Source organism: Dermacentor andersoni, chromosome 6 (assembly GCF_023375885.2).
Source record: "Dermacentor andersoni chromosome 6, qqDerAnde1_hic_scaffold, whole genome shotgun sequence".
NCBI classification, from domain to species: Eukaryota; Metazoa; Arthropoda; class Arachnida; order Ixodida; family Ixodidae; genus Dermacentor; species Dermacentor andersoni.
The window spans coordinates 82,349,637-82,375,345 of NC_092819.1; the positions used below are offsets into that span (position 1 = coordinate 82,349,637).

At 43.5% G+C, this 25,709-nt stretch overlaps 1 protein-coding gene across 1 annotated transcript in view; it reads left to right on the top strand.

Annotated features, from left to right (window-relative positions):
- LOC126522464 (glutamate receptor ionotropic, kainate 2-like) overlaps window positions 1-25,709 on the top strand; it is a 74,730-nt gene that overhangs the window by 41,739 nt on the left and 7,282 nt on the right. Inside the window, exons 8-13 of the mRNA XM_050171207.3 lie at window positions 4,916-5,020; window positions 7,828-7,944; window positions 11,273-11,476; window positions 17,353-17,714; window positions 19,239-19,437; window positions 22,318-22,543. Coding sequence (XP_050027164.2) covers window positions 4,916-5,020; window positions 7,828-7,944; window positions 11,273-11,476; window positions 17,353-17,714; window positions 19,239-19,437; window positions 22,318-22,543 — 1,213 coding nt within the window. The remainder of the gene's footprint in view (window positions 1-4,915; window positions 5,021-7,827; window positions 7,945-11,272; window positions 11,477-17,352; window positions 17,715-19,238; window positions 19,438-22,317; window positions 22,544-25,709) is intronic.

Here is a 25,709-nt window from a genome sequence, read left to right on the forward strand (position 1 = left end):
CGCGTCAGCGAACTCGCCGCAATTTCCTTCTTTCCTTCCCTCCTCTCTCTCCCTGTGATCTTTGTTTTCCCCTTTCCCATTCCCACGGTGTAGGGTAGCCAACCGGACGTTATTCTGGTTAACCTCCCTGCCTTCTACTTTTCTCTTTCCTCCTACTCCTCGCTCTTAAAACGGAAATTGCGTGCAAGTAAAATTGAAGCCCTGTGATTAGGCAATGTGGAAATGTCGCATCTTTTTTATAGAAATAAAACCTCGAACACATCGACGCACAGCAGCCTTTATGCACTACATACATGATAGTTTATTCTGCGGTGCGGTGTACCCCTTGTTCCTAAATAAAGGAGTTGCTACGTAGCTTTCACCACTGATAGAGAAGAAGGACACAGGAAGACGCGTATAGTGTCCCAGAAATTGCGCGTTCGATCGACCCATATTATTCCCAGAAACACAAGTGTTCAACGATAACTTTCGAGTTGAACTCTTGCAAACATAATGGAGGGAGATGACTATGAAATGTTTCAAGGTTACTACAAGGCTCACACATGCGGTTTTTGTTCCTTTAATTCGTTGGATTTGTGGCGAGACGTACACAAATACTTTAACTTAGCGAGAGGCGCCAAATAATTGCATGCAACTCTGTTTGAGGCAGGTACTGCAGCAACAAATTCTGTTCTTCTTGTCCCTTATCCAACAGATAAAGTCATCTGGGGCATTTGGCTTAAGTGTGGCCTCCCTAGGCATCTTGCGCTTAATGTTCTTAGTGTCAGGACACAACCCAAGAGAACACAACTGCACACCATGGGCACAGCTGCTGGACACTTAGTACACATTGTAGTTCGTCTCCTGAATACGCACTTACAAATGAGTACGTATGATCATCATCATCATCAGCCTATTTTGCTATCACCAAATACCCCTGCGTTGTGCAAGCTGTTTCCAACTTGGGCCTGCAAATTTCCTAATTTCATCACCCGGACCTAACTTTCTGCTATGATCCACTGTGGTTCTCTGCCCTTGGCACCCATTCCATGACTATAATTATTCACCGGTTATCTGCCTGCCCAGCTTCATATTTCTCTCTTAATGTCAACTAGAATATCGACTATCCCCGCTTGCTCGGTGATCCACACCACCCTTCCTGTCCCGTAACGTTACCCCTAACTCTTTTCACTCCGCCACTCTTTGTGGGTTCCTGAACTAACTTGTTCTCTAGCTTTTTTGTTAACCTCAAAGTTTCTGCCTCGGTAGAATACAATGATTGTGCGCTTTCCGACGACAGTGGTAAGCTCCAAGTCAAGATTTGGTAATGCCTGTCGTATGCACTCCAACCTAGTTTTATTACAAAGAAGGCGCCAAATAACACAACAGACGAAGATATTGTACGACAGTTTTATTCTTCTGTAAATTGCGTTCTCATGATCAAGGTCCCCTAGCTAAACGTACTCCTGTACACATTTTAGAGGCTGACTGCAGATCCTGATTCTCGTGCCCTTCCCAGCCTCTTGAACATTATCTTTGTCTTCGGCACATTATTCTTCAACCCCGCCCTTACATTTTATCGGTTAAAGTCCTTCGTCATTTGTTGTTATTCGTCCCCAGTGTTACTGAACAAGACAATGTCATCAGGAAACCGAAGGTTGCCGAGAGATTCGCCGTTGACCCTTACTCCTAAACCTTCCCAGTATAGTAGTCGAATACTTCTAAGCATGCAGTAAATAGCATTAGAGAGACTGTGTCTGCTTGCCTGACCCGTTTCTTGATAGATAACTTTCTACTTTTATTGCAGTGAAGTGCAAATCACACTTGTCTAAAGGGGTTGGGTGGCCGGCTGCGGACTGTACGAGTATCCGCAGTAGCTACCTAGTGGTAGCTGCTTGGTTTCAATGGCTGCTGCGCTCTATAGCCTATGACAAAACGTGCAGCATGGCCATGCTTGGTCTTACTGCGGAGTGGGTGTGTACTTTTTTTTGCACAAAAGATGGTGACAAAATCGGCTGACTGACCACTCTGAAGAAGCGTTATTGGTGTTGAATACGCTCTTCGATTGCTAATAATGAATGACTGAATGCATGAATACATTTCAGTGTACGCGTTAGAAAAGCACTCGGGAAGGGAAGCTTTACCAAAGCTTAGTGTAATGCACTTATAGAATTGCATTTACTGTTATTGCGTATCTCTTACGAAGAGAAAACTGCGTATGTAGCTATAACCTTAGGAGCGCAAAAGACAAGGGCAAAACAAAACGGCAGCGCAAACATGGACTTTCCTTTAAGGGTCTACTAGGCCATTACTCAAACGTACATTTTTTCTCGCATAAGCAACTATTCTACGTCTTCAGTATAAAATAACTGTGTTCGTTCAATAAACAACGTGGGCTCTTTTTAGCGGACGGTCAATCAATCTTGACAAGCAGCATGACGTAAAATTTTGCAAGCATTGACAATATTCAGGCGAAAGTTTCAAATTTCAACCGAAGAATTCATTTTGGTATCACTTCACCGCCAACAAAGAAGCTCAGATTTGTTAACCTTGTCGGCGTCTTTATTTACCACAGCATGTGATTGTCGCTGTGCTCATAAGTACTTGGACGCCAGTGCATGAATTAGCTAGTGGTTATTCAACTCAAGGAGGTCCCCCGTGAACTCATTAGCTTTGATTAATGAATAGGTTCCCTGACCCGACTGCAGGTAAGACTACGCAGATTGTACACGTGCACTAAAGAACAATTCCCCTGCTATGAGTCTCGAGTCTTGAAACATAACCCGTCGTTATATGTATATGCTCTTCTGGAGATGATTGGATGAATATAGAACTGATTTTACGCAAACTTAACAGCACAACGATGCTTTCTCTGGTTTTATTAACCCGTAGCGTCTATTTTTTTATCTAATACCGAAAATTTTTAAAGAAATATTCGACGAAATATAAGAGGCCAACGATAAATTTCGCAGAGACATTAATAGCGGCTTTAGTGAAGGCCATTAATTTATAATAAAGGCGTTAATTACCAACTACCCGTTATTTTTTTCCTTCATAATATTGTACTTCGTGCACTGACTTCTTACGACTGCTATGGTTTTCATTTTTTGTTTTTTTTTTAAACTGAGAGCAATTTCTTATACATTTCCTTATTGTGCGGTTTAACGCCCTGAAGCTGGCACAAGCTGGTTATGAAAAACGCCTTTGTTCGAATGCTCCAAATTAATATTGGCCGGCTAGTTTTCTGCAAATTTAAACATGCCGTTGTGCACGACCTTTATTATTATTCTTTTTTTGACCCAAGCCCCATCATAATGCGGACACCGTGGCCGGTAATCGGCGACTTGACCTCGTGCTCAGCGTATAAACGCCACGGCCACTGATCCGCCACAGCGAGTAATAATTTTAAGGCGCGCGTCCAGATTATTGTACAACCGTCGAGCTCCGCCAAGAAAGCCATGGACTGTCACAGTTGCGCGCAGCTTTGTCAGTTCTGCCCAGGGCGCATACCTTACTCAGACTAAGTTGAGGTCATTTAGAGGCAATGGGAAATAGTGGTAAAATTAATCACCACAGAGGTAACCTTATCAAAGAACTGTACATATATAACAAGAGGGAAACCATAAAAGGGCGGGAGGTCAGCTAATATAGAGTCCGGTTTGTTACCCTAAACGGGGGAAAGGGACAAGAAATTTAAAAGGCACACGAGTGGAAAAAAATTAGCAGCGAAGCTCAAATTAGTGCACAATATTCTAGGTTGGCATATATTACTACAACAGTCTATCGCACAGGGCCTTACACAGCAGGAAGCAAACTAGCTCTCTTGCTGTTTTTAGCCTATACCTCCATTGTCAACACTGTCCTAGAATCCGTTGCTCTGACACTTGCGGCTGTACAGCGTCCGTAACTTGGTACGCAGCACATAGCACTGTAGAGTAGACTTCTACGCAACCTCCGTGAAAGTGCGCCTGCCATCCTCCTCTATTGTAATGGTTCTTGTTTTTGGTTTGTCATTACGACAATTAAGCGGATGAAATAGCGTCTACTTGGGGCGTTCCATTTAAAAGCCAGGCTTAATGGACACATATTTGCTTCTTGTTTTCCTGGATGAAAGCTTCTTTGAATATAGACATCTAGAGAATCATCGCTGAAACGTTCGTAGCCCTGAAGGCCGTATTCAAACAGAGAAATGTTAAGCCCTTTCTTCGTTGAACCCTCCCGCATATTTAACAATATCGCGCGAGCACACTTTAACATGAGCGTGCGTTGTCCTGAAGAAAAGAGCGTAGAAGACGACGCTTGCGCTGAAGAGCGCTTTGCACACCTGTGTCTGCATCTGGCTATCTCGGTGATAATCGCAGTTGCAAGGCGAAAGAAATGGCACTTGATCGACGCTCGCGCGAAACAGTTAAAAATGCAGAAGGCTGTACAGTCAACCGCAAAAGTTTACAGGACGCAGGATCTGCCAAGAAGCTGAATTCTCGCGAAGCGCGGTCACTCAGCCTCGAATTAATTTTTCCAGCATGTAGTAGCCTTCGCAACCTACATAGAGATTCATTAAATACGAAGTGCCATGCCTTATCAGTGCAGGAATTTACATTTGAAGGGGAAACCGAATCCCGCAAACTTTTGCTGTTGACTGTACATTAGCATCAGAATTTTGGAGATCGCGAGTCCCACGAAAAAAAAGTCACAGCCTAAACATTCAACCTAATGTAGGGTGATACAACGCCGATGTTTCCGTTTTACTATAATGATACAATAAATTTACCGATTACAGGATTCACGGCCGCGTTAGAAGACTGAAAACTTCAGTTATTGCAGTGCTCTTCAAGTTATTCCTCGCGATGGCGCAGCATGTTCATTTAAAGCGAGACGTATTGGCAAATAATCCCAAGGCGTTCATTCCCTCTTCTGTTATTTTTTTTTACTGCAGACGACGATCAAGGGATTGACAGGCGACGTACGCATAGAACCGCGGGGAATTCGTGAAGACTTCTACATGGACGTGATTGAGCTGAAGTCAAAAGGGATGATAAAGGTGAGGTGTGTTTTTGACGTAGGGTTGATGCACTCAAGGACAGAGCTTTACTCGTTCAACAGCATTACATTAAAGTCCTTATCTATTTCACTTCGAAGTCTACAAAATTGATGGACGTAGATTGATTATTTCTACTGAACAGCACAGATTCAGTTTATTTTTTGAAGACATTATAATGTCAAGTTCCATCAAGTTAAAGAAATACTGCACATCTTTTCCTGGCTTACTTTTCAGAGGATGAAACAAAACTTAAATAAAGAAGGCAACGGTATTGTTTGGGTGTGCATTACAGAGCTTGATAGCGCAGCTGGTGCATTTTTTGCCGACAGTCAACTACAGAAATGGCGGAACCTTTCAGTACGAGACATTGCAGCGGAATTCTGCGTATTAATTTTGACCACGTCAGTGCTCACGTAAAAAACTCGACAGCAGAAAGTTGTTGCATTGCACCGATATTTGAATGAGGCCGCCAGTGGCCGGGATTTAAAACAGCAATAAATAAAATTTTATGCCTGTAAGTACCAAAACAACAATCTGATTAAGAAGCAGGCCACAGTGGGGGGGGGGGGGGGGGGGGAGGTCTTTGGAATAAAGTTCACCAGCCGTAGTTCATTAACGTGCACCCAAACCTTAGCACACGAGCGATTTTTTCGCCATCATCGCGCATGCAGCAGCCGCGGCTGATTTCAAGCCCATCACCTCGAGCTCAGCATGCGGAGCTCCATAACCACTGCGCTATCGTAGCACATCAAACTGCCATCATCACGCTCATCAGCACAACGCCATTGCCACTCAGCGACGCTGGTGAGGCGAACTGCCTTGCGTTAAGACACAGATTACGCCGGAAAAGCACGGAATTCCTCAATAGTTGAGAAAATTCTGTGGCATCATGTGCTAAAAGCAAGACCTGGTTACGAGGCACACCGTAGTAACGGACCGCGGATTGATTCTGACCACATGGAGTTCTTTATCGTGCACCCCCTGTACACGCCTTTATATTAGTACAGGCCCTCTCAGGTAATTATTGAAGGGTGGGTGCACAAAGTCCACAGACGGCGTTACTACTTAATTCTCTTGTGTGTCATTTCATCAAAAGAATCTCTTTGGTCGTCGTATCAAGATTACAAACCACGTGATCTTCTCTAAACATAGCAACTTTGTTCTGCCTTCATTTGTAGTTAGATACATTTGCTACAATAAAGGGCAACATATTTCCGTGTCACCATCACCGCTTGTTAGCGCAACGCAAGAGAAGCACAACATTAGAATAATATTCTTAGAAAGCTTCCATCGCGATATTGCGCTTACGCTGCCCCTAAAGCAAGCCAGCCAAGCATGGTGCACTCGATCATGCCAGCGCAAAAATAAATAGCATTCTACTGTAGCTACATCACTCATTCTGAAGTTTAGTGCATGCATTAGACTCTCGTTAAGACGATCTTGAACGAACCGGAAAAAAATCATTCTTCTTATTAGTAGTTCATATTAACAGAAGTAATTGAAAAATCTCGAGGTTTATTTTTCCAGATGCTTCGAAAAATCTTACGACACAAAACTACAAATGGAACATCATCAAAACGAATAGGCGGATGTAAATTAGAGACATCTGTTGATGTGCATTGTGCAAACCACTTCTTTGCGCACTGCTAAGCCTTTGAGTAATACTTGCGCGACAATGTTCTGTGAAGCTGCGTGCTGTCATGAAAAGTAAGATTGCAACTAGCGAGCTATGAACTTTTCAGCAGCATCATGTCATTCAAAGTAAAAAAAAATTGGAAAAGGATTAAGGGCGTTATGATCTGCACCATGCGTGTCTTAATCTAAGTACCGGTTCGCGGTTTTTATTCACACTGTTCCTATCAAAAATCAGCCTAACGCTCACGTTGTGTTCGTCATACCCGATAATTTCGCTAGGCCGAATTCGCCTCATCGATATTCTTCTCTTGTGAGACTTTACAGGGCTTAGCTCAGTCTTTCTTCTTCACTACGCATTTTTACGCTATTAAAGATACCTTACACTGAAATAAGAAGTCAACTTTTACTGGTCCACCATACTTTCACGAAACCACAAGATAAAAGAGGTACCATAGTGGCACCCTATGGTGTAATGAATTTTACAGCGTTCACTGGGAGCTGAACAAATATGTATAGCTAAACGACTTTTACATGGCCTTCTAGAGGTACCCAGACCTAAAAAATTAAAGTTTTGGAAGCTTTCCTTGCGCAGAAATTACGCAAACGAGCGAAAATACCGCCAGATCTATGACGTCACAATCGCGTAAAGTTGCCACTGCTTGGGCGCTCAAGTCGAAAATACAAGTTTGAACATCAATGTCTCGGCTGATGGTGAGCATTTTGAGAGAAAAAACGAAACGAAACTAGAACTTTGAAAGTGTGCTTCTATATTGTATACTGATCTACCGTTTCTCTTCAGTGTCTTGTTAACATGTCGTACCATCGTGCTTTGGACCACGGCTGGAATAATTTATTCCGTAAAGCGCCATACGTGACTACTCTTAAAAGAAAAAGCCACATATATATGTATATATATATATATATATATATATATATATATATATATATATAGATATATATATATATATATATCGGTGCAGTCCGTCGTAAGGTGCACTCACTTCGCTTCGAAGAGACAGGAAGTGTGTCGAGTGAGCTTCTGAACAACCCCATGGGATGTGGTGAGCGCGGCTTCAATCATAAATCCACGGCCGCATAGAACTGTGATGTAATGTTATTGCATTTCTCTCGCATTGATAAATAAATCTACACTGCATATCTTTCATTTTAAGGTAGCCACATGGCATCCTGCGAAAGGCCTTGCATACTTCGGCAATTACACGCTACTGGCCGAAAAAGAATTCACGGACAAACTCGAAGGCTTGACCCTGCGAGTCACCACGGTTGAGGTAAGCACGAAAGGTTTTAAGGCTTATGCTATTGCAAGCTACCATAAGATAGCGGTTCCTCAGACATGGCCGCCGCAACAAGTGGCAGTGATTGTTTTGCACAAGATATCCACAGACTACTTGTAGCTAGCATTCTACAACACGCAGGTTGTCTTTGTCAATATACGAATTCACATAGAGTTATCGGCCGCGCCTCTGGTCTTGAATATGTGAGTGCATGATGAAAAGATCCAGGTCGACTTTTATTTCTTACACTTATGCAATGCACCAACAATTATAGTGGAGATAGGTGGCCTTCACCTTGTGTGCTCCTGCTGTCTTCCGCCTGCTATTTAACCTGCAATAGCGGTAATTAATGGTAGTAGCTGTATTTCGTTTGTAATGGGTGTTTAGTAACTGTCATAATAGTGGAAGCTTTCCTTGCCTCTTCTTTCGAATTTCCCACTCCTGCTGCTTGCTTCTGCTTGCTTGCCGCTTGTTTGTTGCTTGCTTGCTTGCTTGCTGCTGCTTGTTGCTTGCTTGTTGCTTGCTTGTTGCTTGCTTGCCGCTTGCTTGTTGCTTGCTTGTTGCTTGCTGCTGCGTGCTTGCCGCTTGCTTGTTGCTTGCTTGCAGCTGCTTGCGGCTGCTTGCTGCTATTTGCTGCTGCTTGCTGCTTGCTTGCTGCTGCTTTTTGCGGCGGCTTGCTGGTGCTTGCTTGCTGCTTGCTGCTGCTTGCTTGTTGCGTGCTTGCCGCTTGCTTGTTGCTTGTTTGCTGCTGCTTGCTTGTTGCTTGCTTGTTGCTTGCTTGCTGCTTGCTTGCTGCCGCTGCTGCTACTTGCTGCTGCTGCTTTCTGCTTTCTTGCTTGCTACTTGCTTGCTGCTTGCTTGCTGCTTGCCTGCTGCTTGTTTGCTTGCTGCTTGCTTGCCGCTTGCTTGCTGCTTGCTTGCTGCGTGCTTGCTGCTTGCTGCTGCTGATGTCTGGCAGAAGCCTTTACACCTCATCGAATGTGCACAATGCTCTGTGGAGCTACCTGACTGTCGCCACATTTGCCTCTTGACAGCTGTAATTATCCGTGAGCACCTGCAATAGCGCTGCAGAAATTGCAGCGCTTACCTTTTTACTAACGTGCAAGTCCAGACGGCTGCTAGATGGAATGGTATAGAAGAGGGGGGGAGGAGGCCGAGAATGGGTAGATCCGACGCTGTCGCGAAACCGGTGAATAACAGCCCTGCCACTATTCGCTCGCAGTTCCCATAAAAATGGGGGAAGGGTTGCATAGGGAAAAGCTGAGGTTGGAAGGTAAGGCAAAGCTACTTATATAGGTAGGAAAGCTAGCGGCTGCGGGCAGATGGGATAAATTTAAGTTCAAGGCAGGATAATGAACTTCATTAAAGCTTCTTTCTGGGTGGGTTGGTGCATACTTGACTTAAAAATTGTTATAGCGCAAACACATGCATCCACAAAAGCTTTGACTGCGGGCACGTTCGTTCATCGATGCGCAATGTCATTTTTTCCCGATTGTATTACTCCCTTCCCACTTCACTTCTGCCTTTCCCCTTATATAAGGTATCCATCTTCCGTCAATAAAATTTAGTTGACAGCGCATGTGTCTCGTCCTTGTTAATTTGTGGGTGCATGTGCTTGCGCTGTTGCAATTTTTAAGTCAAGATACGGTACGTTTCTGCTATTTCTAAAAAAATAAAAACGCTATGCATATTTGTCAACCGGAGAACTTACGCAGAGTGTGCAGTAGCGGAGCCGCATTAAAGCACACTGTTAGGTCTTGCCGACACTACGGAAGTGGTCACACATCAAATCAACACTTCTTTGCTGCCGCGGTAGCTTTGTGGCTATGGTATTGCTCGAGATCACGGGTTTGATCCTGACCGTGGCAGCCTCATTTCGACGGGGGCGAAATAAAAATAAGAACCGCTCGTGCACTTTGATTTAGGAACACGCTAAAGAACACCGTGGTGTCAAAATTTATCCGGAGTCCGTCACTACGACGTGCCTCATAATCCGATTACCTACAGCCCCGGAATTCAATTAAAGTTTAGTGCTTCTGCCACGATGCAATATACCATGTGAGGCAATTGATATGCTCAACCCTCTCAGAGGTCACGAAGTATGGCTCGCTACAACGCCTCAATCAAACACTCCCGCCTTTGTGTTCTGTGTACTATGCCGACAAACAACAGTGCTTCACGCAAGATAACATTTAACATGAACTCACCGCTCTTGTGCTAGACTAACCGCTGAAGAAATTAAACATTCGCCGCCAACATCACTGCTAATTATCGTGAAAGCAAACAGTACGGAAAGCTTCACTTACATCGATTCCCACAGTGCGTGGAATAAGCATATATTTTTCGGAACGAAGACATATTGACTTCTTGATATACAATGTTAAGCATTGTGTCTCAAGAAGTTTCGAAAGGCACTATTGTGAATGTCCTTCTAGTGCCTCAAAAAAAAAAAAAGGAAAACAACAGGCAGACAGGTAATGAAAAACTTCATAAGAAGCCTAGATTTTGCCACTCACCTGATTCTTGCGAGACTGCGGACCAGCTTTGTTTCTGCTTCGTCACGTTCGGGTGCGTACATTTATGCTTGTTCAGTCGGAAAGTCGGAACACAAAGGTGGTTGCTTCCCAAAATGCCCCCAGGGATGTTGTTAGTTTCTTTACTACAAGTCTGTCGTCGCTTAATTCTCCTTTTTATCCCCCGCCACTCTGGAGATCGTTGCGCAATCTTCCATAGTTTATTTCTCCAAGGATTCAGTGCTCCTCAAAGCGAACACAAAAGGTGGCAATTGATGGCTGTCGGTGCCATTTTCCCCAGAGAAGGCGAATTACTTTCCACAACGCTCCGCGATTTGCCAGTGCATCAGAAAAATACATGTTCCTACAGCAGACGAGGGCGAAAGATTTGCGGAGAATAATGGCTGTGCAAGAACAACAGGAGCGCCAGTGCCCATACAAATTACGCAAGACAGCTCCCTTTCGTCCGTTCCATCATACCTCGCTTTTCCCACGAACACGAATAAGAAGCTGTATAGCCTTGCGTAGTAAGTCCTCTTATGCAGTTCTGCACGCTAGCGTATATACACTTATATACAGAAGGCTTGAACGGGCCCGTATCCAAGCGCTTCCGTCGTGCGCGTCTCTGCTCTCCCGCAGCGCTAACACGTTCCTTTGTGCTAGAAGAAGAATCGGGGTGCTGGGTGCTGCAGCAAATCTTTTTGCGCATTGCGGAATTGTTGTAGACACGTGCACGATTAGGTCGGGGCCAGTGTCCACTGGGAGCGAGCTTGACGCGAGTGTATTCTTTTTTTTTTTTGTCTTCACAGAGCCGGCCGTACACAATGCTGCACCCTGAAGGAAGCAATATGACGGGGAACGACCGCTTCTACGGCTACTGCATCGACCTGATCAAGATGCTTGCAAGGGAGATAGGATTCAAGTACGAGTTCTACCTCACGGCGGATGGCGCCTATGGAAAGCCCCAGGCCAACAATGAGTGGAACGGAATGATCAGGGAACTGCTAGACAGGGTATGCCATTCTTAGCACGGACTGAAATACCATATAAAAGCCAACTCCATAATCTAACAGTCAACTTAGCTTGACGTTGAGATCATCCGTCACATTCGTGCATTGCTTTCATTTTGTTATCATATTATCTACATCTGCGGATGACGGTTGTCTGATATGTTTAAAGCCCGTGAAGAAAGACAGCAACAGCTTGAATTTGGCTTTATGTAATTTCCTTTTGCATATCGTAAAATACTCTGGTCTTTCAAAGCAGGCCTTGAAGACGCTAGATAATGTACGAATTTTAGCTGGAAGCATGTCTGTGAACGTGAAAGCGATAGTGACGGTGACACAAGGCAACCAACAATGCTAAATATAATCAAAGTCATCGGCGCACATGATCACAATGCGTGTCAGATTAGTTCACGTGAGGACAACCTTGAAAAAGCCATTCAGACACAATCTGCAAAGAACAGCTCCATACTACAAAAAATTGAAATATCATGCAAGGTAATTGAAGGCATAGAAGCGTCAATAAAATTGATTTCATCGACGCATGATGAAATGAAAACACCGCTAGACACATTCAGCACCGAGGTAATTGGCTTAAGGAAGCGTCCAGATAAACTGGGCAGGTGCGTAGCCGTATGTGACAAAAAGGTGAGCCGAGCGTAGCGTCGAATAACCTTTAGCCTCTTTCGCGCAGAAATAACATTTTAATTCACGGTCTTAAGCAACCCCAAAACGAGAATCATGCGGCCACAACGAAATCTCTCACCAGTAAGATCGACTTCCCGCAAGAGACAGCATACACAGTACGAACAGTACATAGGCTTCCAGCTAGAGAAGAAAACATTCCAGTTATTATTCCTAATTTCAAGTCATGACTAGACAGAGGTAAATGGTTTCAGAAGCGCTGCGCAATGAGGCAGGAAAATATATACGTAAACGAGAATCTGACGCCCCAGACCAAGAAAGTTGTTATGGAGAACCAAAGAGCAGGCAATGGGCAAGAACTGCAAGTTCATTTGGTTTAGAAACGGAGTGGTTTTGTAGGAAAGCAGCAAGGATTCACTGCTATGAGAATTTCTGAGAAAGATGACATTGAAAGACTTCGGTGGCGTGAACGAAGAGCTTCTTTAATTTACTGAGTCGGACAGTTGCAGGAATAGTTGAATTCTCATGCTATATCTGTACCGGAACTTGTGCATGCGAATGTTAGAGGTCTTAGGAAGCATTAAATACTAAACGAACAAATATTAAGCAACCAAATATTAATTAAAACGAGCAAAGTGTGCTAAAACTAACAGGCTTTCAGTCCTTTTCGTATTGATTGATTGATTGATTTGATTTATTGATTTCCATTTACACACACACATGTACAGAGGAGTGGTAAATGGAGGTGGATGAGAGAAAAAAGCCGCACAGACGCGGCTTGAGCTAACCTCACCCCCTTAGGTCCAATATGGCTACATGGGGTAACACATCAAGTGCCATATAAATTACATTTATATAGTGGCCATAAAACATTGCAGTTATACAATATATGAAAGAACAGTCAAATATTTCCACAATAACAATGCGAAACACACTGCGGCATTAAAATAAATAAATGATATACACTTGGTAACATAGACAAAAAAAGAGGAACATAACATACATTATTAATCATTAACAAACGCGCTCTAAAAAGGTGAAAGCAATAGAGTTTTAAATTCTGACAGTGATAAATCCTGTAAATTTAAGCCTGCTCTGTCATATAAATTCAGTAATCTTGGAAGGTTGTTACACAACATTTGACAACCGTAGTTAGTTCTAGAGCGCGGAACATTCCAGACTTCAGGTGTACGAGTTGAATAATGGTATGAATTTACGGATAGATTGGCAAGTTCTACAAGTAAAGTATTGTTACGTTTGGTATTATAGTAATACTCGCGTAATAGTCTGCAGTTATAGATGTTATGGGCTGTCGCAATGTTGTATTTCTTGAACACGTTTTCAGTATGGGCGGCAAACGGAACATTAGCGATGACACGTAAAAGACGATGTCGCAAGATGTCGCAAGTTAAGGAAGCATGATGGCATTTTTCGCATTTGTAAAGGGACACAGGTTTACTAAGCAGATATCTTGTGTTTTTACAGCCACAGAGGTGATTGCCCTTTGCGTATGAAATAAAAGAAGGACTTTTGTTATAGCCACTACATACAGACCCCTAACTCCGTCACGCAAACATTCTTGTTAGAACTGTTAAAGTTAATAAATGAATTTTGCAACAGCGAAGTAATTTTCACTGGTGATTTCTATTTCCATATTTCCAACATGCGAAAAACAGGAGTTGCGGATTACCTCGACTTACTTGCTGCAAATGGTATCGAACATGTAATACTGTTTTACTCGTGAATTTTACTCGTACCTGGCACTAAGATCTCAAAGTCGTGCGTCGACCATACAGTTATCAGGTGCTGAGCATTTAAATCAGCAGCGTCGGTGATGCGCAAAATGTTGCGGATCATTATTTTGTGTCTACGTGACGACCACGGAGAAAGCTAAAGCTTAGAAATCCGGATACAAGGTGTGTCACTATAGATATTTCGCAACTGTCTTCTGAAAAAGATAAATTACTGAATCTCTGTAAATGAAATCTTTCTAACCTTGCTCTGAAGGAAGATTGTCGACTAACAAGTAACAAGATTACGGCAATGTTACGACTGATGAAAAAATAATTAATTTTTTCTGCCGAGTATAACAAGTGTATGGCAATATGAGAAACTTGAGCGAACTAATTGGAAGGCCCAAGAGAAGTAATCTAGACGATGAAATATTATCGCCATTTGCAAGTGAAAGTTCATTGCCTCCAGGGAATTCATTTAAAATTATTTTTGTTTCATTATTTGAAGATATAAAACAGCTTTGTCGTGTTGGTCCGGTAACGTATCATGAAGAGCGCTTGCCAAATAATGATTCTAAACTAAAAAAAACTATTTCTGTACATCTTCACAGGCTGCTTAGAAACAGACAACTTACCCCAGGGGTTAAAAAATTCTAAAATTAGGATAATTTATAAGTATGGGAAGGAGTCGTATCAAAAGGACTATCGTCCCATATCAATATTACCGTCTCTCAGTAATATAATGGAGAAGATCGTTCAGAAACACATTATTTTTCATTGTGAGATATTCTCAATTGTAAATGATAGTCGGTATGGCTTCCGGTGGTATCCTCAAACGATTGACCTCCCAGAGCATTGCTGTGGCCTGATCTATAAGTATATAGATAAAAATCAGGTAGTAGTACTTGGCCAATTCACAGCTGTGAAAGAAGCTTTTGACATTGTTGGATGTGCTATTATGCTACAAGGATGACAAAGTTTTGGGTTAAGGTGATTGTATCAGCAGTTTATTTTTTTTCTCTTATATTACTGGTCACCTCCGAATTGAGAAGATAGAAGAGCACTTCAGTAGCTTCAAGCGCATTACGTATACTGTTCCGCAAGGTTGCGTATTGTGCCCAATGTTGTTCAATGTCTACTTGAACTACTTGGCTGATCTGAAGTTAAATACAGGCTTTTTAAGTTCGTCGATGATACAGCATTACTTATAGCTCATCAGTAGCACAGTCCAGCTATGACGTTATAACAGGATGACATCGAGGCACTTTTTGACTGGCTATCCGATCACAATATACGTGTAACCAAAGCAAAAAACAGGCTAGTATGTTTTAGAAATCCCCACGAGAGAGTTCAGTTCAGAGAATCTGTTGTACTTCATTGCAGCTCATGCACAGCGTGTCAATGCTCACCCATACACCTCTATCCCACCTTTAGATATTTGAGGTAGTACGTCGATGAGAAAATGTATTTGTATGATCACATAGGACACGTAGCTAAGTATCTTCGACTCCTTTCTGACCAATCATATTTCATCAAGCACAAGCATTCTGTTCAGCTGCACTAAACTGCATTCAAAGCCTTGGGCGAATCTATATTCTCGTACGTTACTATATTGTATGGTTCTTTCTCTAATTCATGAGCTCAGCAAATTGCTGAAGTTTAACATAGGCTGTTGGTTAACCTAATGTGTGGTATAAACTGTGATGGATTACACACCATTTAAAAAATTATGGCGGTAGAAGTTAATTCTTTATATTGTCTGTTTATATTAGTAGCGGTTATAAAACATTTTTCTTTAAATTCAATCATTTAAAAAGCAAACCGCGAACATTAAGGAGTGTGAACCGTTACGAAGTTCCTAAAATATATGCACATTATGGAAAGAGACGCCGGGATATTTATGACCCCTCGTATTTTGATCAGTTGCCGCGGAAATGTGTTTTGTGTCGGCAAAACAATTGACATCTACTCTGAAAGGTTGTTTATCTATTAGTGCATAATACTTGCGCTCTACTACCACTCGATTGTGTAACAGTGCTTTATGAATGTTACTGATTTGTGGGTTTGTTTTGATGTTTTATATTTCATTTAGATTATTTTGATTTTTATAATGTCTTATATTGATCCATGTGTTTGTTGAGTCACGTATGTGCAGGTATTAATACTGTACTTATTTTTTTCTTCATTTATCCTTTGTACATTTTTTTCTCTTTTTAACTTCTATATGCTGAGAAACCACTGCAGCGACTGCCATGCCGCGCCAACAAGCTTACAAGTATTCATGGCCGCCTTCCGCGGGCACGAATACTATATTGCGTTTGGTGGTATAAAATGTGTATGTATGTATGTATGTATGTATGTATGTATGTATGTACGAATGCGTGTATGTATGAATGTATGTATGTATGTATGTATGTATGTATGTATGTATGTACGAATGCGTGTGTGTATGTATGTATGTATGTATGTATGTATGTATGTATGTATGTATGTATGTATGTATGTATGTATGTATGTATGTATGTATGTATGCATGTATGTATGTATGTGGCACATAATGTTTCGCTAGAGACTACAGCACCATTCACTAATAATATACCAGGTGTAATTGACATATAAATGGTGTTTCAGCGAACACTTTCAAAATTTCCTAATGGGTTGCCGTGGCAGATAGCGTCATTCTACTTCATGAGCTGGTCTACTCGAAAGGCGGACATTACCTGTACAAAAATTTAAATGCATAATCGACGAATTAACAAAAACTCACTAATTAAGTTTAGGCTAATTGCCTTGTGGCTCATATTGCAATTTCCAAATTCTAGCCGTGGTGTGCGCAAGGCGGATCCATAGGATGACACCAGTTTCTAGATATAACTCCCGAACTTTGTGGAGAGAGGCATTGGCGTTCCAGTTAATTTTTTTTTTGAATGCATAAAACAACGTTTTGTTAAGAAAGTTCAATTTCCTTTGTATACACCTGTTCTGTTTTCGCTGAATAAAACATAGTTAAATGTAAGTAAATTTCGATGTTTTGTGTTGAAGGGATACAGCGGAGCCAACTATAAGGCACCAGAGACAGGTTTATTGGCATTTGTGTATGCTCCAGCTTCTGTAAGAGACATTGCAGATATAGATACCTAAATATAGTTCCTAGCGATTTTATGGGTTCACCTGAGATGGAAATTGCTAGATATAGGGCTACGGGGGGTGAATAAAACGTTTTGAAAGATGTCTTTCTTTCGTTTTCATTCTCCAGGTAGGTTATCGAGGTATGTAGTATAGCTTGTGTTTTTTTAGAGTTAGGATGTGCACTCTCATTAGTTCAAAAAGAGGAACTTCTGTGTCAATTTCGGAGTCTGCAGTGTATACCTATTCGTGCAACTGCTCCCTGCGGAGGCAGTGCTTTCATTTCTTAACAGGGCTTCACTAAGTAGGGTTTATTTTTTAATTAGTGCTCACCTCTGTGGTTCGCGTTTACAGTGACACTGTTTAACGCGCCATGCGCAGAAAGCGGACGCGGCCATCGTGGACCTGACCATTACGTACGAGCGCGAGTCCGTGGTCGACTTCACCATCCCCTTCATGAGCACGGGCATCAGCATCCTCTTCAGGAAGGCGGAGAAGAGCGAGCCATCGCTGTTCTCCTTCCTGCACCCGTTCTCCATCGACGTGTGGCTGTACATGCTGACCGCCTACCTGGGCGTCTCGCTACTCATATTCATCATGGGCCGCTTCACGCCCTACGAGTGGGTGTCACCCCACCCGTGTGTGCCCGAGGAAGGCGACCTGCAGAACCAGTTCAACCTGCCTAACAGCTTCTGGTTCACGACTGGAGCCATCATGCAGCAAGGATCGGAGATCACGCCCATGTAAGGGCAACCGAGCAAAGTGGAAAGATCGCCGACTTCGAGCACAGCCGCGTTTATTATGAAGGAGGGCTAGCGCAGTGAAGTACAAGTAACGGAAAAATTGCAGACAACGGCTCTGAAGTCGACAAAGCCCGCAGTGAGGTTTTGGAGTGGAAGAGCTGCCCAGAACCACGTTTACATTATAGCGGCAGTAGAGCGTCGAATTTTTTAGTGCTTTGTGGTAATGGCACCAAGCGATAGCGTTTGCAGATGGTGCATTCCCCTTCGTTCGAAACTAGTTGGAAGCTTTTTCCAGCGATTTGCGTTGAGCTGGTGTGCGGGGCAGAGCACACGGCAGCTGCCGACTCTCTTTTTAAATGGATTCGCCAGCGTTTCTATGCAACGCGCGAGTCGACTTACGCCTGTCTCGCACTAACCTCTCCCATTGCATCAATGCGATTAGGATTCTTAGCTCATTGGTCATTACCTCCGTTTACAGGAGTCCGATGCGCCAGATATGCGGTGCGACACGCCACTTCTCGCATTTACGTAAAAGCGGCTTAGAATGCTCGCGGCTTGTAGCCGTCGAATCGCTATGCAGGGCCACGGCCCGCCTATTCCAACAAGAAATGCGACTATCTCCTAGCCCTAGCCCACACTGTTAAAAGCTAGCGTCACTTTAATGGCCTTACTTTTGTCAATTTCCACAAGCCGTCGGCTTGTCAAGCCGGTACCGGTATACACCACGCTGCCATCGCTGTGGAAAAGGGATAGAGAAGAGACTGACGAGGAGCGCAAAAAAAAAAAAAAAAACACGCACACACACACACACATTGTGCTCGTGACGCCCTGCGATAGGCTGCCTTCATGGGGTACGCATAAAGAACCCATGCAACCGGTCTGCCAATAGCCAGTGATGTGATACCAGAGCCACCGCATCGGCATCTTTTGCCGTGATCTTCACGGTAATATGCTCGGAAATAGAGTAGCGAAAATATTTCCGTCATTTTGACTCATATTTCTACCGCGTGTACCTAGACCACGTCCGAATGAGATCAGATACACGTTTTTGCTCTCTGTGAAGTCTTATGATGTGCTGCTATTTAGTAGCGCCCCTCGGAAAGATTTGAATTCATACGTGTGTCCACCAAGGCCCTCAGGAGGCTTGATGTAGTTTGGTACGCGAAAGACTACCAAATATTTTGCTATTATTAAGAGAAAAAAATGCAGCTGGGCAGGTCATGTAATTTTGCGGTTAGATAGCCGTTGGACCATTAGGGTTACAGAATGAGTACCAGGAAAGGGGAAGCGCAGTCGAGGATGACAGAAGACAACGGGAAGCGATGACATTAGGAAATTCGCGGGAGCTAGTTGGAATCGGTTGGCGCAGGATAGCGGTTAATAGAGATCGCAGGGATAGGCCTTCGTCCTGCTGATTTTGATGATTATGATAATGATAAAACAGGCTGATTATGATGATTATTATTATTATTATTATTATTAAGCCGTGTACTTATCGCTCGAAACTCACTCGTCTTTTCGCAGTGCCACGTCAACGCGCATCGCCTCGAGCATGTGGTGGTTTTTCTCACTCATCATGATCTCGTCGTACACGGCCAACCTGGCTGCCTTCCTGACGGCGCAGCGCATGACTGCTCCAATTGAAAACGCCAACGACCTTGCCAAACAGACGAAGATCTCTTACGGATGCCTCGACGGTGGATCGACATATCGCTTCTTCGAGGCGAGTGCATTCGGTGTGCGGCTGAGGTGGCGTTTCCGTTTAATTGGCCGACTACCTTCTCCGACTTCGCACTAGCTATAACGATTGTCCTACACTGCTGTTACGAGTTGTTCGAGCTCAACACAGTCGGCAGTCTGACAAAATCTCGTCTCGTAGGGATGAATGGTGATGAAAACAGAACAGAATCCGACCAATATTAAGAAACTATTACCATCTTAACGTTTTTAAATAATGAAATATCTTAAAATTTACACCTGGAACTTGTGGTACCTTCGCAAAGCATACGGTCAACCCATAATAAAGTTTTCAGCAACGCTCCCGTGAGGTGGCTGAAACGTCAAGATTTTACAAATTTCTGCATCATACTTGGCACCTGTTTTCAGTAATAATTAATGCATGGAGTTTCAACATTTCAAAGAGACACTGCGCTAGGAAATAAACCGTAATCCTCCGGTTCCCGAGGAAATTTGACAACATAAGCAATTGGTTTGTCAACTGGGTTGTCAAACGGGCTCCTATATTTTTTAAACAAGTACTTTACGTTTCTACCCCATCTCGAAGCGGCCACTCGGGAAAGCAATCAATTCAGTAACCTAATGCTATGCGGCAGACAGCCATAGTCTGTGAGCTACAATGGCGCGTACGTTTTGTTCGCCCTGCTTCCTGTCTTTCTTTTCCTTTTTTTTTGTGGGCATGTTGCCATCATAGTTGCGTGTACTGATAAAGAGGTACTTTCTCGAATGCTACGTGAACTAAATGCCGTCAGTTGTTGTAACTAGGCCCGATTTCGGAATGCAAATCCTTAAAGGAACGGCCGCCAGCCATCATTTGAAGTGAAAAACATCTTGCACGAAGCAGCTAACAAACGTCGAGCGTGCTATACCAATACTTCTTGGTAGCGCAGCTCATTTATTCTAGCGAAGGCATGATAGCGCTAAGAAAAATACGATTTTATTAGAAAGAAACAGAACGACTAACACGCATGATTGTGTTCTCATTCGACGTCAACCTGAGGTTGATCAATCCCGCCTTCTTTACAATGAAAACGTTTTTAAACGGAAAATTCATAAATCTGGCTCCCAATTCGGCAGTAAGCTTGCATAAAATAAATAAGGTACGGTGATGGCATAGGCGCTTTGTATGCCACGCCAGAATTGGGTATTGTAAAAGAAAAGCGGCCGAGTGAAAAAAGCATGCACATCAGATAAAAATTTTCATGGGATGAATACTCGCATGCATTTTTTTCCATCCTCTCACCTTGCTCCTATCTTGGTTCACGTGCAATACATATATTGAAGCAATTCGCGCATCAGTTTTCTATATACGTACTTCAGACACTGTCAGTCGGCTTTTTTGTGAGCCCGGTACGTTTGCCTAGTGTGGAGTATATATCCATTTATACAGGACGATCATTTTCAAGTTTTACGAAGTGTTTAAAAATAGCCTGTCACCCGCCGTGATTGCTTAGTGTTATGGTGTTCGGCTGCTAAGCACCAGGCCGTGGGACCGAATCCCGGCCATGGCGGCCGCATTTCGGTGGGGGCAAAGTGCGAAAACACCCGTGGTACTTATATTTAGGTGCACGTTAAAGAACCCCAGGTGATCGAAATTTCCGGAGTCCCCCACTACGGCGTGCCTCATAATCAGAAAGCGGTTTTGGTGCGTGAAATCCCATAATCTAAAAAATAGCCTGTCGCAGATAACATAATTCTAGTCCTTAAGTTGGATTATTCAGAGAGGCGGACATTACATGTAGGAGAATTCAAAACACACATTCAACGAATTAACAGAAATTTGCTAATTATCTTTTGGAATGATTACTTTACGGCATAAAGTGCAAATTACGAATTGTAGGTGGTGAGCTTGCAAGGCATATCCACTTGGAATAAATTTCCAGAATGACACCAACTTGGAGATATGCGCCATCACACTCGCCGTAAAAACGGACCTTCGTTCCGCTTACTTTTTTAGCAAAACGCTCTTTTATGCATTTAAGCACAAAAGTAAAAACAACCCCATGTACTTCAGATCACCCTTTGGGAAATAATATCTCCAAATTGGTGGCGTCCTGGAAATTCATTTTAAGTGGATGACTCTTGCAAGCTTACCGGCGACAATTCGTAAATCGTGATATGTGCATAAAGTCAGTAGTTAAGTCAATTAGTGAACTTCTGATAATTAGTTGAATACGTCCCTCGATTTCTTGTGCTAGTATTACCCAGCTCTTTGAGTAATCCAGCTCTACGACAAGAATTATGTTATCTTCCACAGGCGTCTTTTAAAAATTCCATAAAGCTTTAATATGATGGCCCTATTACAATATAAACACATGCATTGACCACATCTTTCTATAGCATAGAAGTTTCCCACTTCCTTTTTAATAATAAAAAAGTACCAAATAACAATATTAAACGCGGAAGGTTGGATTGAGGTCACATGCCCATCAACCGCTTAGCAACCATAAAGCTTTATATCTCACTCTCGCTCTCCTTGCATTTTCCTCAAGTGATAATTACTAAAGCGTAAGCCATATAAGCGAGTCATAGTAAGTACGTACCGTGATAACTATTCAGACTCAGTACACAAAGAGTTGGCAAACAAAGGAAGCCTCCGCATGGAGTTGAACATTTCTTGAATGGGACTAGTCTTCCTCAGGGCTTGTTGAGACGTTGGTTCCGTAACTAGGCTTGCTTTGTTCGCTTTTATCGATTATTTCAAGTCTCCCTATTATAGTAAGCCCCTGTGTTCTTTGAGGATCAGTAAATGGCATTCATAGAAAAGCAGACGATTGATCCAACGATTCACCTTGGCACGCGTTAACCTGGCAATATTATCTATCCCTGCAAGCTTCTCACGTGAACCGCGTCTCATGTGGCGTAGAACTCGGACAATGCTCTGATCAAGCGGATGTGGACGACGATGAAAGCGACCAGGCCGTCGGCATTCACCAAGAGCAACAAGAAGGGTGTGGAGAGGGTGAAACGGGGTGACTACGCATACCTCATGGAGGCCTCTTCCATCGAGTACGAGGTGGAACGGGACTGCAACCTCACGGCTATCGGAGGCCTGCTCGACAACAAGGGATACGGCATTGCCACACCACCCGGTATATACTGTGTTCAATCTATATCGTTCAATCTATTTTGTGATATGAAATAGAGAACAATAATGTAACAGAGGAAGTTCACAGCAACAGCATAGGGCGACGAAGGCCCTGCTACTTGTTTTAATTAGGCACAACAAACCTGCAGGAACAGCTGTAGTATGAAGTGGTCTCCATTGTCATGTACGTGATCCCGTAAAGGAATCTCCGATTCTCTGCCTCTCTTACTTTGCTACCTCCAACTACTCCCATTCCGCAATGTAGGGCTGCAAATTTAATTCTCCCATCCTGTTGACCTCTCCCATCATTTCTTTCTTCTTTCAGTACTTGCGTAGCCTAATTCTACAGCATTGCCTGTCAAGCATAAAACGAAGTACTTAAACATGTTATAGGGTCACCCCAGCACCACAGTGACTGCCGGTATGAGAGTCTTCCAGGTTGGCACGTATATGAACGAATTGACTTCAAATTGGGTTGTGTAAAACCTCTCGCACGTTTTTTGATCACCCGAAAAACTATACATGTGCTTGTAGACAATGTCGTATTATTTGTTCAGCACGCGCCCATGGAGAGGGAGCCCGACAGACTGCTCCCAAGCTCTGCTATTTTCAAATAACGTGCAGTTGTGTTAGTCGTTCACACGTTCAGGCTGAACAAGTGCACACATTTAACTTTACCGCTTGTCCTATACTTAACTATGATATGCATGTTAGCTGGGTGATACGGCGACATTTTAAGGCAGGTAAAGCGCAAATAAAACACGCACTTCGGGAAAAAAAATGAGGACACGCAGTGCGCTTGATGGATGAGCGATGAACACCAAGAAGAACCAAGGCGAACGCGTTTTCAACATGCAACATTGATACCTTGACTCGACGCCGCGTTGCGCTGTGACCGCAACTTTCCAGAATTGGCGAAATGTGGTCGGGCCAATATTTCAGTAGGTTGCTCAGGTCTACTGCAAGCTATCACTAAATTTACGAGAACAAACTTGAAATGTTATTGAATGTAATTGTGTTCGAATATACTTTTTTTTTTGCTGAAACGCACGCCTAGCAAGTGCGTACACTTGACCTTGTCTCCAGTAACCACTTGTCAGCCTAACTCGTGCAGGAATGGAGAGTTTGATGATGGGGAAGCTGACGACAAAGCTACTGCAAGCGAACATTGATGAGAAGCATCAAAAAAGAAAATTCGAAGAGTTATTTCGTCCGTTCGTTTTGCAAGTTCACGCAGCCCCCGGTGAAAGATGGCTGCCACTTAAAGGTAAATTCATTTCTTATCCGCCGCGTGGAGTAGGCGATTTCATAGGTAACGAAGCTGTGGTGTCAAGCGAGTCAGTTATGAAGTGTGAGAGAATGAAAAATGAGAGGAATTATGAGAAAATATGGCGCCAGTAAAATAAAGTGTAGCTCTAGACATCCAAGCTTCTTCCTTTCTTTCCAATTTTCTTATTGCCTCACCAAGCAAACTATGTGACCGGCGCGAGACTACTTGATTTATCATTCGGCCTGACAAACGAAAATAAATTGCAAAATTGTATAATAACACCGCGGGCGGCCTATGAAATGTCTCTTCCAGAAACTGTCGGAAGGCAACGTGTAATTTTAGTTTAGTTACGACCCAAATTGTCTGTTGTGTGTCGATGCAGGTTTATTACTTGAGATGCAGTGGACGCTGCGCGGAAATGACTGCATTCGAGGGTGCGAAGCAAATGTTGACAAATGAACTTCTACTACATAGCGGCCGCGCTCTTAATCCTATTTAAGATAAGAAAACACCTTTAAATAACTCCGAAAGTCTGTATGACGGCCTTTGCTCAACGATGAGGGAACTCTTTCGTTAAAGCACGCAATGCCAGAAGGAATCGGCTCGATAACGAGACGTTGCAGCTGATGTTGGCGCACTAAACCTCATGCACATACAAAAGAGCACTTTTTATTTGTGTATACGTCTTAGTGCGTAAGCACTGCGTGGCTTATTGGGCGTTTTGTCGGTGTCCGGCGGTGGTGCTACATTTAATAACAGGAATGCTAAGATGTGTACACAGTATGTACGAGATTGATGTAGAGTACAGAAAAGGCCATCATGTATGGATAGTGATTATGCAGACATATGCAGGTATATTAAACGAAGAAATTTGAAAATAAAATTCGGAATGCGCTTGCCCACAGGTCCATTCGAACCCAGGTCAAACCGAGTAAGCTTTTCAGTAAGAGTCAGAGGTGTTACCTTTACTACACACCAGTAGGTGTTATCGCCGAGACAAGGGAGCGCCTAGCTCGCGCGGTGTGCTTAGCGGTGCGTGACGTCAAGTTAGAGGGTTCGCCACTTTCATACAAAAGGATGCGCGCGTTGGCTTGTCTCCATTACCTGTTGCAAAATGAATGTAGGAGCATCTACGTCGGAGGCACCCACATTAGGAAACAAATGTGACTCATAGTAGTTTCCCACTGTATACCCCTATGTAGTCCCCCAAACTGTTCGCTTTAGTGTATTTCGCAGTAGCCCCCAGAAGTGTTGCGGGATCCTTAATTTTTGGCAGCGAAGTTTCATATCTCTACCGTCCAAGCAAATTTTCGTGTCATTGTGGTAAAAAAAACACCCCATACGTGGTCCGATTCCGGAGATAGTGTAATGCCAGGCCGACCCGCCGCGGAGGTGAAGCAGGCGTTAAGCAATCCCCATACGAGGACCGATCCCGAATATAGTGCAATGCCGAGCCGACCCGAGGTGGAGGTGAAGCAGGCGTTAAGCACTCCCCATACGTGGACCGATCCCGAAGTTAGTGCAATGCCGGGCCGACCCGCGGCGGAGCTGAAGCAGGCGTTAAACACTCCCCCCCATACTAGGGCCGATACCGAAGATGGTGCAATGCCGGCCCGACCCGCGGCGGAGGTGAAGCAGGCTTTAAGCATTCCGCATAAGTGGGTCGGTGCCGAAGATAGTGAAATGCCGGGATGACCCACGGTGGAGGTTAAGTAGGCGTTAAGCAATCCCCATACGAGGGCCGATCCCGAAGATAGTGCGATGCCAGATGACCCACGGTGGAGGTCAAGCAGGCGTTAAGCACTCCTGATACGTGGGCCGATCCCGAGGATAGTGCAATGCCGGGCTGACCCGTGGCGGAGATGAAACAGGCGGTAAGCACTCCCCATACGTAGGCCGA